The following is an 18,435-nucleotide window of genomic DNA, read 5'->3' on the forward strand; positions in this document are numbered from 1 at the left end:
GTCGCCTCTTAGTCGGACAATAGTCCCGACATCGCGAGGTCGCCCAGGACGCATCCCCCCCAACCCTGTGAGGGAGGCATTCGTCTGAACTGTGAGCGACGGTACCGGGGTCATCAGAGGTAAACCTTTGAATAGATTCCCGGTATCTGTCCACCACCGCAAGTGACGTATCAACCACTGGGGAATAGCCAGATTCTTCTCGTAGCTCTCCGAGTGGGACCACTGTTGTGCTAACGCCTGCTGAATGGAAAGCATTCTCCGACGTGCACGCCAGACTATGTCCACCGTCGCCGCCATGTTGCCTAGCAACTGAAGCCACGTCCGTGCTGAGGCAATATGGGACTGAAGGAACCTTAACACTATGCCCTGTACCTTGAAAATGCGCTCTTGGGACAGAGAAACCACCCCTCGGGTTGTCTCGAACCTCGCCCCTAAGAAAACCAGATCCTGCCTCGGCACGAATTGATTTTTAAGATAGATAACCCAACCTAGTCTGGTGAGAATATCCATCACCTGCTGTGTGGATTCTCGACTTAGGTGTTGGGAGAGCGCTCTGAGGATCCAGTCGTCCAGGTACGGGAAACAAAAGTTGCCCTGCGCCCTGGCGACCTGAACTGGTACTAGCATGAGTTTGGTGAACACCCTTGGCGCCGTGGAGATGCCGAAGGGGAGTACACGAAACTGATAACAAACCCCGTCGAAGGAAAACCGAAGGTATTTCCTGAACTCGGGATGCATCGGTACATGGAGGTATGCGTCTTTGAGGTCGATTGACGTAAGCCAATCCCCTGCCTCTACAGACGAGATCACTAACCTCAGTGTCTCCATCTTGAAAGACGGCACCTCTATCAAGTTGTTCAAACCCTTGAGATTTAGAATGGGTCTGAACCCTCCGTTCTTTTTGGTTACCAGGAAAAAAGTGGAGTAAAACCCCATAGTCTCCTGTCCTGATGGAACCATCTCTATAGTTGCCTTGTCCAGTAAAGACTGAATTTCGGCACGAAGGATTGCCACTTTTTCCGGCGACTTCGGCACCGGAGTGCAGCGAATCCCGGCAAAAGGAGTAAGCTCTCGCTTCCACTGTGGCGTGTGGCCATCCCTGAGTAATAACGTGAGGCGACCACCCACAGGAATTTCGGGTAGAAGGCAAAGTGTCCCGGCCGACGGCAGAGATTGCCGCTTGCAACGGGACAACTGAGGGCTCCGGAGGTACTCCCTTTACCCCTGCCCTTGCTCTTCCGTGCCTGTAGTGGAGCAGTCCACTTCGGCGCATCCTTAGACTGAGTTGCAGGATAGCTTGAGCTGAGGACCGAAGGCCGCGAGCGAGAGGTGGAGGGTTGTTCAAGAAAAGACTTAAGAGTCCTTGAATTGACTAACGGCCTCCGCAGCCTCACTAACTCCCGTCAAAGCCCCCGGGAACAGGGTCAAGCCCAGTCGGACAGGCAGAGACAGCAGTGCCTGCTGTGTAGCCGGTGAATACCTGGCGACAGCCATAACCTACGAAGGCCAATCACAGCATACATCATCTGACTCGTGAACGCATTAAGTCGCGCGTCAAATGTGAATGCACCTCCGTAAGTTGCCGCTCTAACGTGGACGAGGAAAAATCCTCGTCCCCGTCCTCCTGCGACACCACCTGCCTCTGCAAGACAGAGAGGTAGGCTGAGTGCATCGCAACTTAAGTTGCTGCACGGCGTTCCGATATTGCTCCTCAAAGGAGCGGAAACCGAGCGCAACACCTGGTTCGATGAGGTACAAAGCGGCAAGCGGCGACCCTGGCCAGACGACCCTCCAAGCGCGATCGAGGCGTACACGCACTCGTCGACAGCGGGAGGGTCAAATAGCGCATCGTCCCCCATCAAGTAGCCGGTCAAGCTCCGGGAGATCGAACCGCAAACAGCTACCCTACAGGAGCAGATTAATTACCTCACTGAGGAGTGAAGGTAAAGTAGGCAATTGAGCCGTGTAGGGACACGGAGCAAACGCTTCCCCAAGAAGACGAAACTCCGCGGGATCGGGGGTGTCCGCAGGGACGACCACCTGCGGCACAGCCCCTTGATCTCGGTTACCCTGAACGGAGTAAACACTTCCCAGGAAGACGAAACTCCGTGGAATCGGGTCAGTGCTACCGCGATCCACTCACGTACCTGCCCCGGGGACGAACGGAGCGAAAAGCTCCGAATCGGCCTCCGTCGGTTCGCCGAAAAAAGAAGGCGTCGAGACCTCGTGAGATCGACCGCCGAAGTAGGGACCCCGATGCACTGAGCGGAACCGATGCAGGCGGCAAAGCCGGTGCTCGAACCGCCAGTTTGGTTGTCGGTAACCCCGACGCACAAGGGACCCGTCAACAAGGACAACAGACCCAGAAGAGCCGAGTTGTCGGAGTCGGCCTACCTCTGGTTCACTGAAAAACCAGGGCGCCGAGACCCCGTGGTGTCGACTGCCAAAGCAGCAACACCCGATGCACTGAGCGGAACCGAGGCAGGCGGCAAAGCCGGTGCTCGAGAACCACCAGTTAGGTTGCCGGTAACCCCGACGCACAAGGGACCCGTCAACAAGGACAACAGACCCAGAAGAGCCGAGATGTCCGAGTCGGCCTACCCCTGGCTCATTGAAGAACCAGGGTGTCGAGACCCTGTGGGGTCGGCTGCCGAAGCAGGGACACCCGATGCACTGAGCGGAACCGAGGCAGGCGGCAAAGCCGGTGCTCGAGAACCACCAGTTAGGTTGCCGGGGACCAACGGTACGAGACCCGATGGACCGGCGCCGGCAAGCGGAATTGCACCCGAGCCGGTGCTCGGTGCAAAACCCCTAGAGCCAGCTGGGAAAACGACACCAGAGCCGTAGCTTGGATCTGAGATTCCCACAGGGACAGCACCCGTGCCTGAGCCTAGACCCAAGACTTGGGTGCACCCCGAAACTGTAACAATCAGAACCAACTAATGGTAACTGATGTACAGAAAACATACGCAACTGAACACACATTATGCAAAATATAAACGCACGGGCGATAATAAATTGCCAAAATACATTAACCCAGCTAAACAACAAAGTATGCAATAACAAGTGTGCACACACAAGTGCGTAATGCAATGAAAAAGACGAAAAGTCTTAAAAACCAACATCCCCATTTTGACTGAAACAAGAACAAATGGGTTAAGACATCTTAGCATGTAAAACATACTAATAAGAAACACGTAGGAATAAGTGAGACGCAAGCGAAACACTTCCCGCACTAAAAAGAAGCCATAAAGACCGCCATCTTGCCTGCCACATGACAGGAAGATAGGACCCGACCGGCAAAGTTACAACAATATATGAATGAAAATTTCAGCCAAGAAATTCCAACTAACGCCCGTGCGAAAGAAAAGGAACCATACATACAGTAGCTGACTCTTTCTCACTCATAATTCCGTAGGCAGATAGCACAAACACTATCTAAATGGACCACACACGTCTTTCTAGTCGAACGACAGCATGAAAAGTGAGGTGCGAGGTAGACGGCCAGAGTTACCTGCTCTTGGCTGTAGGGGGCCTGGGGGGCCCTGTAAAGGTGGTCCCACAAGACAAAAACGAGTTTTTTGTTTTGTAAATATTTTATTATCAAAATAGTTACAACTGTCGTAGGGATTTTTAATGGACATAAAAATGCTTATATGTACCCCAAGGAGGACTTCTTCTGAAAAAGAATTATCTGGCAGAGCCGTAGATGCATCCAGGGTACAGTGGAGACTTATCGGAACGTATACCCTGTAGATATCGAGGATGTGCAGGATTATGCTACATAGACTGTTTTTATCATTAATCTACTGTTCGAAGTGCCAATATCTCATGTTAACTCGTAGTTGAGGTACTGGATGAGGGTAACAGGTTGACAACAGAATTAATATTTCAGATGCATTTTTCATTAACATACCTCAAGGCACCAAAGAGCTTCCCCGAACCAATCTCGGATGGTAAAAATACAAGAACAGGCAGGAGACCAAAGAAACTGGCCAAACCCACTTCCCTGTATATGAGGTACACTACGACACATATGACAAGGGGAGACAACCATAAGTAGTGTATGTTTTCTATACACTGAAAGCAGAAAAACAGAAATTGGAAATCCTCTTTAGAGAAATACAACATACACATAAATAAACATTTAATACTCACAAAAAATATGGAACAATTTTACAATGACATTTTCATAACTGAAAAACAGTACTCAGTAATTTTAATGCCCATAGTGACAAATCATTTAAAAAATGTACTGAATTTTGTATTGATGTATCATTCCTTATCATGTTTATGACATAAGAATATTATTCAACATGTAGAGGAACTTTTCGTTTGTATTTGATACAAATAAAATTATGCAAATGCTTACAGTGTTGAACATTTCTACATCAGTGGAGAGAAAATTTACTATTTGTCCAGAGGTGGTCTGGTAAAAAGACTGGCAGCTTAAAGTAAGGACCTGCAAAAAACATAACATATTTCAGTGGAAATGTGCATGCAATGTAACACAGGGGGTCTGTTTGCACTGTTCTTAAATGCAGCACCCAGCATTATACAGCTTTATGATGACAACTTCCAAATTCAGTCTAGACCAGACAATCCTGTGACTGGCATAATGAGCATCAATCTAAGCAAAATGGTATATTGGCATTAACACAGTTGCAATAGCTGATTTCCAGATCTGACAAGCTAAGATACAAACACTTAGAAGTTCTGATAATCTTTTCTACTATAGCCCCAAGCCTACATGTAACCTGGATCTTAACACTTTTATCACAGCACACAAAGGCATCAGCTCCTCTAATGCTGACCTACAATAAGCTCAACAACATTAATTTGGCTTTCAGTAATAGTTCTTCAATTTAGGTGGTTTTGACAGTGCTCTCCAGACACTAACATCCATATCACAACATGTTAAAAGAACAAAAATGAAACACAAGTTTCAAGACACAAGTGAAACCTGTCCTCAGTGGTATGGATGAGTATGACACTACTTTTGGACTGGCATTAATCATGACATCAAACTTTTGTAAAGTAAACACATCATGGTAATGGGTTTATGTTATGTGGATTCATTATACTTAGAAAAACAAGATCAAAACCAATACATTATGTCAGAAACACATGTCACAAGTAAAGGAAGAACTATACTATTGTTATTGAATATTCATATAGCACACATATCTATGCAACCAGTACATGCTCAAAGCACTGATATTTCACTGGATGTCAATCATCAGTCTCAGCTCCCATGGGATCATAAAATTCTTGCTACCACTAGGCTCACTGAGCTGACGTGGCCCTCCCATTATTACAAGGTACCCACTCACAGCTGGTTGGACTGGCACACTTAGTCACTGCACTTTTTCCTAGTTTAATGTACATTGCTGTACCTGCGTTTGGGTGCATGTATTCATATGGCCACCATCTAGTCATATACCAAAGGATTTGTGGGTTCTTTTAAGTGCACAGGGTTGTACAAGAGTCTGCACACAAAGTTAATGCCAAGCTTTTGCACCCAGTCCCAAGTGGGTTTGATCCCGACACCTCCAGCTCACTGGATCACTCATCTGGTGCTTTAAGCAGCTTGCCCACCAAACCCCATACTGTGTAAAGATGAGTTTTCATTCACAACACATTCTGTGTCCATATGGTGAACGCAACCCATCATGGGTGCTACATATCAACCTTTTATCACGCTAATATGGCAGTTTCTCTGGTACAATAATACTCCACTATAAAACTTCTACTTAAAAATAGAGTATGTGTGAACCTATGCTTGTGACTTAAGTATTCTCGTTAAAGACTCATAACTATGTCCCCTTTCCTACCACATCAAGGTGACAACTTGTAATGTAACATAGTACTCCTTGAAACAGCACTGAACCCACAGTTACCTTCTTGTACACAAGGCCAGAGACAGCAACCTTCATTTTCATGGCAGTGTGTTGCATAAAGTAGAAATAGTGGGAGTTCAGAAATGTCTGCAGAAGGTTTACCAGCCCCAGTCCTGCCGCAAATATATACGCATAGTAGGTGGGTAAAGTTGGGTTTGGGTTGAAGAACATGATGACCTGGCCAATCAACAAAGGCTGCGTAATCTTCAATGTTTCCTGCAAGCAAAAGGAAACAACACTTTATTCAAATTTGTCAAAAACAAACATCCTTTGCTACTTCAAAATTGAGCTGCTTCCCAACTGATTTTGAAAGTTTGTGTTTTGTAACTGCGTTTCACACAAAGCATGCTAAATTTGTAACATTTGTTACATCCTCAATTTCATAGTCAACAAAATCATTGTACATTACATCCCACATTCATATTTTACTTATTATCCCATTAGGCAAACAAATTCTCAGTTTGGATATAGGGCTAACAAGTGCAATTGCCATAACAATATTGAAGACACCATTGCTGGAACAAAGAGTCTAAACCTGGGTTTTCAACTCACTAATAACTAATCATTATGACTGAGTAATTATGGGAAGTAAAGAAAAGTGGTGTGGCAGATTTTAAGATTGGCAGGTAAAATGGATATCGTAAATTAAACCCATTAAACTTGGTTTCTAGCTAAAATATCTTCATCTAGGGTAACAACCTTTGGTTTATCGATCCTGTGAGCTTACACATCATGTGCTGCAAATTTCAGAATTTTGTCATGGTAGATGGGTCTCATGACTACTGTCCAGAGGCTCCTTTCATGAAGCCACCTTGACTAAGGTTAAAATGAACTCCCACTGCACTAACGTTAACTTAGTGACTTACGATCACCTTTGTGCTTAATGAAAGGAGGCCCATAGATTCCCACATGAACGTACCACAATGAAGACACTAATGCCCGGAAGAATCAACCTATGTTTAAAGGCTCTGAACACAGTCTTCAATAAGCTGACATTTTTTCCATCAGCTAACTTCTGTATTTCATCCTTCCAGAACCTGAAACACACAAAGAATAATCATATCACGGATGTTGCAAAACAACAACAACAACAACAACAACAACAACATATGCATGCAAACACTAAAACAAATAAACAAATGAAACATAAACATACCATTAAAAAGAAATAGAGGATATTGAATTTATAAGCCTGATATGATAAAGATGATGAAGTCAAGGAGGTATTATGAAGAGAAATTAAGGGACACTGTGACAATTTATTTCATTCCATTGGAAATATATGTTTCATCTGTATAGATATATATTACCGTTTCTCATATGCACTGGCATTGTTCACAAAATGAAACATCCCTTACTTTTAAGAATGTTATGCATATTTTTCATGATCAGCATCGGAGACTTATGATGAAGAAATATATATATATATAACTCTATAATGAACAGTTATGGGTCCTTGTCATCTGCTGGAATACGAAACAAACTACAGTTACAATAAACAGAATTTTGTGTTCCCTTTAAGTCAATTATTGATGTAAATTAATGAACACTGGAAACCATTGTAACCATAAAGAGGTTGTCCCGACACATGGGCACATGATCTTGTGCAGAATTAACTGATATACCTACCTACTTGCTAAATGCTGGTCAACATTAATGATCAGAGTGAGAAAGGTCAAGCAGTCATAAAACATGCTGTGAAGGGCTAGTCGCAAATATGGGTTATGACTTCGTGCTAATCTTTGCAGTTTGCTTTACAGAATGAAGTGTTCTAAGTAGAATGTTAATGTCAAGAAGTGATGTTCTGTAATCCTGATGTAACATAGTTAGGAGGTAACAAGGTTCAATTCTGTACCAGCGAATGGACAAAGGAGCCCGTCTGAACACTGGAAAGAACAGAAACTGTTCAGAGTAACAGTATGAAGACTAACTCTATATTCCAACATTTCAAGTGTAATAAAGTTGGAACTGTGATTTTACTGGGGTGGTACAATACAGTACCTGGGGTAAGCATGGTATGCATGCTAAGAAGCATGTGTTTAAGCCTTTGGTTAGGTCTGATTATTATATAGTGCACAAACCTTTCCATTGTCTGTACGACATGACTGGATTCGTCTTCTTGGCAGACATCATACATATCAGATACATCTAGATCTTTCTTGTAACCATTTCGGAAGAGGCCTGATATCCACCTGAAATAATATTAATACTGAATATGGTTCCTGATGACATCTAGCATTCTGCTGTATAATACCTTGTTGCCACCATCAACCAAGGGACAACCTGAGCATACATATTATGCATATGGCTGGTAAATCATAACCTCAACCAACTGGAACTAAGATGAAGTTGCAAGTTCTTAAACCTCTGGAAGTGGCAAGAGCATGTTTATATATCGAAATGTGCATAAACATCACACAACTCAACACTATGATAATGGTGATGGTGCTCATGGCATCATCCATCTCTCATAAATATCTGTGTTCCGTGGAAATGTATCTAAGCCTGATGTTTATGATGACCTCATGATGTTCAGAATGTTAGATTCCATGCTCATATTGCAAACAAACAAAAGCATTCAACTGTGAGCGTGACATGGTTATGACTGTTTTGATGCCCTTGTGTTCAAGTGAATTGACTTAATCCCCTTCTGCCTTTAATTTGTCATTCATGAACACATGAAGTTAGAACCGCATACTCTTGCATTTCCTGGGATGAGGGATGATTCTACTTGAATTTAGTGCTATCTGTCAAAGTTAAATGCAAAATGGAATATATCCAAAACTGGCATAATAGTAGTCATGACAGAACAAGCTATGTCCAGAACAGTCTGTGACAAAAGCTTGGAGTCTACAAGTATGACTAGGCTGAAACTGATTCATGGTATTGTCTTCAGTAGCTTTTATAGCATTATTTGGGCAATTATTGATTGTTCATATACAGTTGACTTGGGTGTGATGGCTACTTGGATGTAAGATCATGCCCTATGCCTGCTCTGAACAGCTGGCATGGCATGTGCAACAATTAGAACACTGTGACCTGAATCAGACATCATCATTAGCATAATTAGCTGCACTCCCAGTGAACTGGTTGGTAACAGCGGTTAAACTTGTTCCCCTGTGATGAAAGGAGTGAGTTTAGTTTTAGTTTTACCCTGCACTCAGTAATATTCCACCTATAAGGCAGCACTCATTAGCAATCCAGACAATCCAGTGATAAAGAGCACAAGCATCGATCTGCTTAAATGGGAACGTCCTCACAAGCATAGTCACCTTTAGTGTGAAGCAAGGGTTGCTGAAGACCTATTCAACCCCGGATTCCCATGCGATAAAAAGTTTTATAATGTCTGACATGTTCATCCAATGACAGGTCACTTAATGCCCATGATGAAGACCCTATACATATATATATACAGAGAGAAAGGATACAATACTTTCCACTACAAAGTGTTCTTAAAAATAACTAATAGTTGTCCAACTTCCATTTTTGTGGAAGTCACAGTGGCCAAGTGGGCTAGATGGCTGACTGAGAGTGCTGTCTTACTTTGTGGGTGTAAGTTCAAATCCTAGATGGGTCTCAACCAAACAATAGTACTAGAATCTGAACTTTCACAGAAAAATTGTAATCCAATGTGCTGCCATATATGGATTTTAATATTTCTATATGACTCACATCCACATATGCCTTGCCTTATTTAATTATTGCAGTAAGGGTAATATTTGATTTTGATTGGGATTAACATAGACTAGAATACTGTCATCACTGGTCATGGAAGAAAATAAATATACACAGTAACTTAAGACCCATTATCACAATTATAGATGAAGCTTTCAAAGAAGATAATATGTAGTAGATTGTGTGGGTTTTGACAACCCATTATTTCATCTGATTATTCCAAGCAAGAATTATAAAATTCTTGAAATTCAGAATGAATGTTTAAGCAGGAACATTCTGTTTGCAGTTAGATATAGAATGGCAATCAGACATTCCACTGAACAAACAATGAATGCCTCATTATGTTCAGACTTCCAAAGCCACTGCTGGCATTATATTGAAAACCAGCTACTGTATTAACAATAACATGTTTACAAATCACAACAAACTCACAATGACACTCACAGTGAAATGAAGGATGCTAACTACAGCTGCTCCGGTACATCAGGATGCAATCATAACGCATATCAGGAATATTGGGTAACAGGTACATATATAATTCACTCAAAAAATGACAGGTAAGTGTTTTTAAAATCAACAAAATAAATACACAGTGGCAATATGCTACTCATGGCCCACTGTTTAGGTTGACATTACTGTAAGGGGCCTTGGTAAACACACAGCAAGAAAACCACTGAATGACTTGTATATAAATGATAACCGATTTTGCATCCCTTGCTTTGATACATAACAGAAAAAGGCATCCATTTTAAAAAAAAAAGAATTCAGCATTCTTTTTCTACATTAAAGTTTAGTCACTGGTATCCTGAGTGTGTGAAAGAACATGTGTGCTGTGTATGTGCAAGCACATACTTTAGTGCATGTGAGATGTCAATACATAGTAACACATACTGTTTGTCCTCACTTGCCTGAAGTCTACCATTAAGGGAAACAACAAAAAAAGAGAACACTGACATTATGACTAACTTCGTCCATAACTTTAGACAAGCCTTAATAAATAACTTGAAGAAAATTCCAGAAACATAGTCACTTTCATAGCTGCACATAGCGATGGCAATTGTCACAAGAATTAAGTGTTTTTATCAACTGGCACATCTTCAGTTAAAATGTTATCAAGAGATTATACAAAATTACACAAAATGAAAAAGAAAATCATGTGATCATGATGATAACCACAGGAACCGATAAATAAAATTCATTCCACATACTGGAAACCTGTAATCATGGTAATATAAATACTAAGAATCTGTACAACATATGTAAGTGAGTAATTATTTGTACCTGGTACCTTTCCCATCCCTTATCATGCTTAGGACAAGGAATTAGAGAAAATATAACTTGTCAGGAATAACAGATTATCTGTCCAACGTATATCATGGCAAAAGAATGTTATTAATCTTGAGCTTTAGGCAAGGGATCTACTACATCCATTTATGAGGAAATGACAGCCTGTAGTACCGAGTCCGAGATACAGGTTATGTTTAGATGACTCAATCAGAATATTTCCCAGCTCTATATAACGGTAGTCCGTAAATCGAGTATGGACCTGACAATCCAGTGATCTACATCAAGAGCATCAATATACACAATATTGTGCTTTCCCAACAACTAATAAAGCCCATTATCGCCATTTCAGAATTATTCATATTATTGACCAAATGTGACATAAATTTGGTAATAAAACTATTTTGATTCAAACCTTAAACAATTAAAGAGATTTCATAATTGGAATTTGTTTGAAAAACAAAATTTGAAAGAACAAAACTCGCTCTCATTGTGAATGTTGACAGATGCCGGTATAAGCTGATGGGAAGATAGAGATGTCGCCGTGTAGATGAAATTATTAAAGTTAACTTTTTGAGTAGCTATTTTGCAATTTTGGTACTGTTTGTTTTCTCAGGGAAAAATAATAAAGAAAAAGGGGAATATTGACATGTTGGTTATATTTCGTTAATATTGTTTACATGGTATGTGTCAAGTCCATAAAATGCAGATGAAAATTTGGGTCAATTCAAAGTTTACTGATCGAGTGTTGGCATTATGTTTAGACAAATTGAACTCTGCTCTTTTTATGGACTGAGACTTAATGTAATAGATTCATAATATAGCCAGGATGATTTTCATTCAATCCTCATCATTCATGAAATTTCACGTCAACACAATAATAGTCACGTGACATCCACCCACAACCCCTTCCACCCCACCACAGCACATACATCCCCCCCCTCCTTCCCAAACCAGCCCACCCCATGTTTTTGCGCCTAGTCTTCTGTGGAGATTCATATTTGCAACATATACAATGTAAAATACTTACATTGATTGTAGCTCTCATAGTCTATCACTTTTGTGATGTGAGAAATAATACAGATGTACATGTCATGCTGTCTGTGCAAACGCTACAGACAGGTGTTGGCGATAACTGGTATGCAGCGGTAACTGCCCTCTAGCCATTTTGCTACATATATTATAGTACTGAGACCCAAAGTAACTTTAATCAAAACAAGATAGTATGTCAGAAATCAACCATTGCATTTGTTTATGTACATGATGTAAGAAGCCTACCCATGACATATTTCCAACGAGGCAATACACAATCGCTGCAATACCCATAGTAAAATTGTATGGCTTCGGCTGATCACGTCACAAATATTTTAACAGAAATATCTGGTTTTCTGCCTTATAATAATGAATGGACTATAAGCAGACGACACCCATGTGTGACTCAAACATTTCCTGTGAAGTAGTCTGTCGCATATATCACTGCTTTCGGAGCAAGTAACTCAACACCTCGCGATCTGTCACTCGTTTCCTCGCATGCAGTTTCTTTGTTTACTCACCAAAATGTCATTCTAGAAAGCCAGTTTGCCTTGTCGTACGGGCATGGTTTACGCCTGTCCATGTTAGATTCCTACAGCTATGCAGTTTCGTTATCTGGTTGCAGTATCCCTTGACATATTTCACGTCTGCTCCATTTATGAATCCACCGCACCTGCTCCTTTCAAGCCGGGTGTCTCCAGAATCTGAACACAAATCACGTTTAAACCTCAAACAGACTGAAGAAGCAAGCAATAAAATATTATGCCAGTACTAAGTTAAGTTTGCTTTAGATGCAATCGATGCAAATTACGTTTATGATGGTTGACTGTTAACAAATTTACCGCTATCTACCTGTGCAATGTTTTGATGAAAGGGGAAGACGAACACGTGACCCGTCTAGAGGTCAACTACTTGGCTCTCCGAGTTACCTCCCCCTGATTACTTAGGCCAACATTCTTTTCGGTTACCGATGCGTGACTGTCAATAATTGATTGCGATTGGGGTCTGTCACAACTTGAATGATCTCATTCGGTATACCGTATTACAAAACAGGTTTGTCCCGCAGAATGCTGACTCCACATGTTATAGATCGATGGTAAACATTACAGAGAATATTATTTAATGTAGGCTAAATTACCTGAGGGAGATATGTTTTCAAACAAATGTATTATTTCATGTTGAAATAAACTAAGATTTATTCCACATGTGAGGCACAATTTTCTCTTCATGTCAGATAGAAACCGTATGTAAAGTAAATTTGAAAATAACGTAATACAAATTTGTAAAAGATGTGCACACCTGTATGTTTGATGACCGTTAAAAATGTACATGTTTATAAGTAGGTTAATTATAATGCTGTAGGACTTTTAATAAGGATATATATCATAGGTATGCCTTTGCAATGATACAGTTTACATAATATAATTGTGGTGTAACTGTTTTTCTTCAAAAGTGAATACCATCGCCTCTGCAGCGTCCTTATACTGGACGTATAGTGGGCTTGCGCTACGGAAGCATGTTAAATACGTCTGTACCAAATTTTGCATATTGACTGTACATGTATTAACATTCTAGTGGTAATGACTTATATTGTGTATCTTCATGTACATTTAGAATCCACTGCAACTTATAGGTGCATAACCATTCTTCGACAATCTGTACAGAATCGTACTGGTGACGATATGTAATTGCCCCATCAAGATACTCAGTGCAAAGCCCCGTTGTCTGCCATTACGTCATGTGCAGTCCCAATATAAAAGCGGCTGACCTGTTTGTTCAGTGAACAGTTCAGTGAACAAACAGTTGTCAGCTCACCACGTGTCTCGCTGGGACCGCATACCTCTTTAGTAACAATATGAACTGTTAACAATAACTTTGTTGATACTTTTCGAAAAGTTTCCATTGCGGACCACATAATCCAGAGATCAACGAAATTACAGTCGATCTACGCAAATGAGATGCGATGACACGTGTCAACCAAGTCCGCGAGCCTGGCCTCGTGTATCCCGTTAATCGCCGTTTTCTACAAGTATGATCAGATCATAGTTTCTAAATGAATATCGGACAAACTCCCGTGAAAAAGGCAGTAAAAGGTAGAAAAACAACAACTGCGTTTTTGAATGATATGAAAGGCCTCTCTTCTTTGCCAGGATGTATTTGAGCAGGAAGACTTTGTAGAGAGAGAGAAGAAACTCCTCGAAAAGCCCCTGAACGTCCGGTTTATTTTCAATGGCTGATTAAATGTTGTGACAACTGACATCCTAAATGTAGAAGATATTTTGTCACTTCATTTGAAGTCAAATAATTTTTTATTAGTGTCAGTATTAGGATAGTAGATTTGTAGTAAAGTTTCAAGTGGGTGTGTTATAGCAGGGAGCCTGCATAGAGGGGGAGAAGAAACTCCTCGCAAAGCCGCTGAACGTATGTCTCGGGTCGTTAGGTGACCAGTGTAGCCAATATGGTGGCAGCATAGTATTTAAGATTGAGACCGTTTTTTTTCAACAGCTGATTAATTTCTCCGACAGTTGTAACAGCTGGAATCCTACATGTAGAAGATAGGTTAACTATTTTGTCACTTCAGTTTTAGTGAAATAATTGGTATTAGAGTCCGTATTATGACAGATTTGTAGTAAAGTTTCGGTAAAGTCGGTACGTTATAGCTCACTGGCTTCTATTCTCGATTCACCGCGAAGATAGACTAAATTGTGCCGATAAAAACTTCTTTCACACATTCGTTTAATTTTTAGAAGGAGAACATACCTTTAGTTGTAACAGTTTTATGATTAAAGAAATTGTTAGGGTGTAATTGAGGTGTGTGAAAAATATGACATTTCGCCATAGAAATGCTATACGCCGTTGTTTGAGTATTCCTAGTTACTTCCTCAAACACTTCATCTTTCTCATACACCTTTAATTCATATGAGGGGAATATACTATCAGGTGAAATGTGTTTGCAAGTAATAGTGATAGTTTCATAATCTAAAAAAGAATGTTAGGGTGTATTTGAGGCGTGTGAAAAATATGACATATTGCCGATCTGATCTGATTCGCCATTGATGCTTGAGGGTTATAGTTCCATAACTTCTTTCTTTCTTGTTGATCTCATTATTTGACAAAACTGGAAAGGTGTTTTAGGACGCTTTGTGAGAGTTTTACACTTTATTTTTGAGGGCACTGTGACACTGTCAGTTAACGTCTTGTGAATCTCCTTTACATACCCCATATGCAATAAGATATCTGAATTAATTATTAATGTAAACAAAAATGTTTCAAAGTAGATTTTTTAAAAGGACAGCTGATGTTAACACGTGTTCTCGCGATACTTTTGCGTTCTTTAACATTTTTGGGAGGGAACGCCGCAATGTATCATTTATTCTTTCATTCATTCACATATGTACTTTCTTTCTTTTATTCTTTTTCTTTATTTCGTTGATTCATTCACATAATTCTTGCTCTTAATTCTTACTATAATTCATTCATTGTAAAATTCCGACTGATACAATAAACTGACTAAAGTTCTGTTAAACCAGGGATAATCTTCAAAGTATATACTCTGTATAGTATCCCTGGTTAAACACAACTGAAGTTGCACTGGGAACGAGCCAAGTCACTGTGTGCGTTGGAGCATGACGACGCACACATTAATTAGTAGAAATGGTAAAGAAAGCAAGCGAGTGACCTATCCCTGTTGTAGAGCATCCCTGGTTATAGCTCACTGGCTTCCATTCTCGATTCACCGCGAAGACAGACTAAATTGTGCCGATAAAAACTTATGAAATGTATATTGGACCAAAGACAATCAAAAACATTTTTCTTGTAAGTTTACAGTTTGTGCAATACGAACATTAAAACTATATTTTTTAGATTGGGTGAAAATTATGTTTGTTTTGTCTTCTTATGCTCGAACAAATGCCACCGTAAAACAAGAAATGATATTGGCCTAGCCTTACCAAACACATGGGCGGATCCAAACCCCGGTTTGCAACCCCCCTTCCACCCCCCCACCCCAAAACACACACACACACACACACACACACACACACACACACACACACACACACACACACACACACACACACACACACACACACACACACACACACACACACACACACACACACACACACACACACACACACACACACACACACACACACACACACACACACACACACCTTCCCTGGATAAAAAGACCTCGCTGGATAGACGTTGCAATCCACAGGGGCAGATTTCACGAAAAAATGAACAGTCAGAAAAAATACCAACGAGCTTAGATGAAATTCAAGTGAATTAATGACTCCGTCGAGGGATTATCACTGATTCAAGAGGGACGAGTATATCGTTACAGCTCACATCCAAGAAAGGATGTAGAATGTACACTTTGACAAGTCAGTCTTGCAGAAACCTTCCATATAGTCACTTGCGTGTACATGACGCAGTCGAATCAATATCATAGTTCTTAACAATGAAGCAGTGTGACGTCATATAGCGTTGACTATCACTCGCTGAGAATCGCTGTTCGAGCATATAATATGAATGAATACACGTTTACAATCGGTAACTGGACCCTTTGTGTGTCACACGTGTAATATCACCTATCCGGATGGCCATGGTGCTATTTAGGGAAACTATCGAAGCTCCACGATTGCAGGACCACGATGAATGAATACCAGTTAAATGAAAAGTTAAATTAAGACAGCTAAATACAGACAGACAGACAGACAGACAGACAGACAGACAGATATGTAACGAGCCACCCTTTTAGCACCTGCTTGTTCTTGCAACACTAATACTAATCCCTCTGAGTTGAAGGATGTTATCACCGGTGCCACCTCCACCCCTTCTGTCGCCTATCCCTGGGACTCTGTCACCTGGTAAGCTCTTGGTCCCCGAATCAGTAAAACCTGTATGCGACTATCTCGACTTGATACACATGAACGTTCACACATGCAGAAGTAAGAACTGACTGTCGTCTGGCAACCTGAGTCGGAACCATCTTGGACAAAGCGCTAATGTGATCATGACTCCAATATTTAACCCCGACGTACGACAGTAAAGATCGCTAAGGTTGTTCTGTACAGTTGTAACCTGCCCCCCCCTGATTACCAAGTGCTATAAACTGCGATGTAAAGGACCCTGGTAGAAGGATGGACGGATGGTCGGTCTTACATCATGCTGTCATGACAACAACTATACAGCACTGTGGGCTCATTTGATGGTGTATGTACAATACGGCAATACATAACTGACTGGCAATAAATAGTGGTTCGAAGATGATTGGTAAAACATATATAATATGTAATATATACAGAAGCAAAATGTTGACAGTTATAAACGAATGCTGATGTATCTGACATTACTGAAATTGGTCAAATGGGTGGCAGACATCTTTATTAAATTCAAGGTTAATTCTACGAGGTTTTGTGACTGCATTATTGATACATCATCTACCTCGTCACAAAACTGCTTAATTCGTACGTCTGCTTCGCAAGATAACTGTATAACGTCTACACGACCCAGTGGTTTGCATGAATTGTGTACCGTCTACCCCATCATATAACTGCATGAATCAGACAGCGTCTACCCGACCCAGTGGTTTGCATGAATTGTGTACCGTCTACCCCATCATATAACTGCATGAATCAGACAGCGTCTACACGACCCAGTGGTTTGCATGAATTGTGTACCGTCTACCCCATCATATAACTGCATGAATCAGACATTAATAGTAATGTTACAAATGAGTTTGAAAATCTGTTGTGCAAGCTTGAAGATTATACAACAAGACTATTTAGTCGAGAGGTCACTGTTCACTCCTTATTGTTTTCTTTTACAGCAAAACATTGTGCTGCAGGTTACTTGGGCATAACGCTAAGAAGCGTCAGTAAAATCTCCACAGTTGCATGAATTCATTCGAGTCTTTCGTGCGCAATTCAACAATGGCATAAACTACATGAGATTAGAACTGTTACACATTTTACAAATACAAATGCTAGTTTGCTAAAGTAAAATCAGTTTTAGCAATTCTCGGGAGTTTAGATTTTAACAACAAGTTAGCGTCATACTTTAGTATATCCTTAAATGGAAAGGTGCATGGATTTCTTACATTTGCTTTTCTGATATATAGTCCGAGTATGGAGACTTTGATGGCATTAGCAAAAGTTTTGATATCAATTTTCCCCCGTCCCCATCCCCTTCTTTATAATCTTTTTCATCGTCTTAATGTTGCTCTGAAGTACTATTTATCCTGAAACTACGCTTCTAGATATCAACCAGCAACTGATATATTGTGTGACTGGCATCTGGGAAAACCAAGGTTTTGATTACTTCCGCAAGAACTTGCATTTACGCACTAGTTACGCAATCTTCTGTTGAATGCTGGTCAAACTCTGACAAGAGCGGTTCCATGTACTCTACCACCACTTTCGATTTCAAAGATTTGTAAATGAAAACATGTCACCGGGTGTTGTCAAAATGCTTGACAAGAGGGTAAGATTCTTTATGGATAACAACTTCTTTATTGCATATGATGCGACGTTTCGGT

The 18,435-nt window shown here is 40.9% G+C and overlaps 1 protein-coding gene across 1 annotated transcript in view; it reads right to left on the reverse strand.

The window, feature by feature from the left end:
* Positions 1 to 12,776, reverse strand: part of LOC137278650 (ATP-binding cassette sub-family C member 4-like) — a 43,300-nt gene extending 30,524 nt beyond the window's left edge. The window contains exons 1-7 of the mRNA XM_067811148.1: positions 12,744 to 12,776; positions 12,413 to 12,595; positions 7,982 to 8,092; positions 6,820 to 6,937; positions 5,901 to 6,116; positions 4,373 to 4,462; positions 3,917 to 4,080 (exon numbers count right to left, since the gene is read on the reverse strand). Of these exons, the coding sequence (XP_067667249.1) occupies positions 3,917 to 4,080; positions 4,373 to 4,462; positions 5,901 to 6,116; positions 6,820 to 6,937; positions 7,982 to 8,092; positions 12,413 to 12,474 (761 nt within the window). The 5' untranslated portion in view covers positions 12,475 to 12,595; positions 12,744 to 12,776. The remainder of the gene's footprint in view (positions 1 to 3,916; positions 4,081 to 4,372; positions 4,463 to 5,900; positions 6,117 to 6,819; positions 6,938 to 7,981; positions 8,093 to 12,412; positions 12,596 to 12,743) is intronic.
* Between the last annotated feature and the right edge of the window lie 5,659 nt (positions 12,777 to 18,435).

This window comes from Haliotis asinina, chromosome 3 (genome assembly GCF_037392515.1).
Source record: "Haliotis asinina isolate JCU_RB_2024 chromosome 3, JCU_Hal_asi_v2, whole genome shotgun sequence".
Classification (NCBI taxonomy): Eukaryota; Metazoa; Mollusca; class Gastropoda; order Lepetellida; family Haliotidae; genus Haliotis; species Haliotis asinina.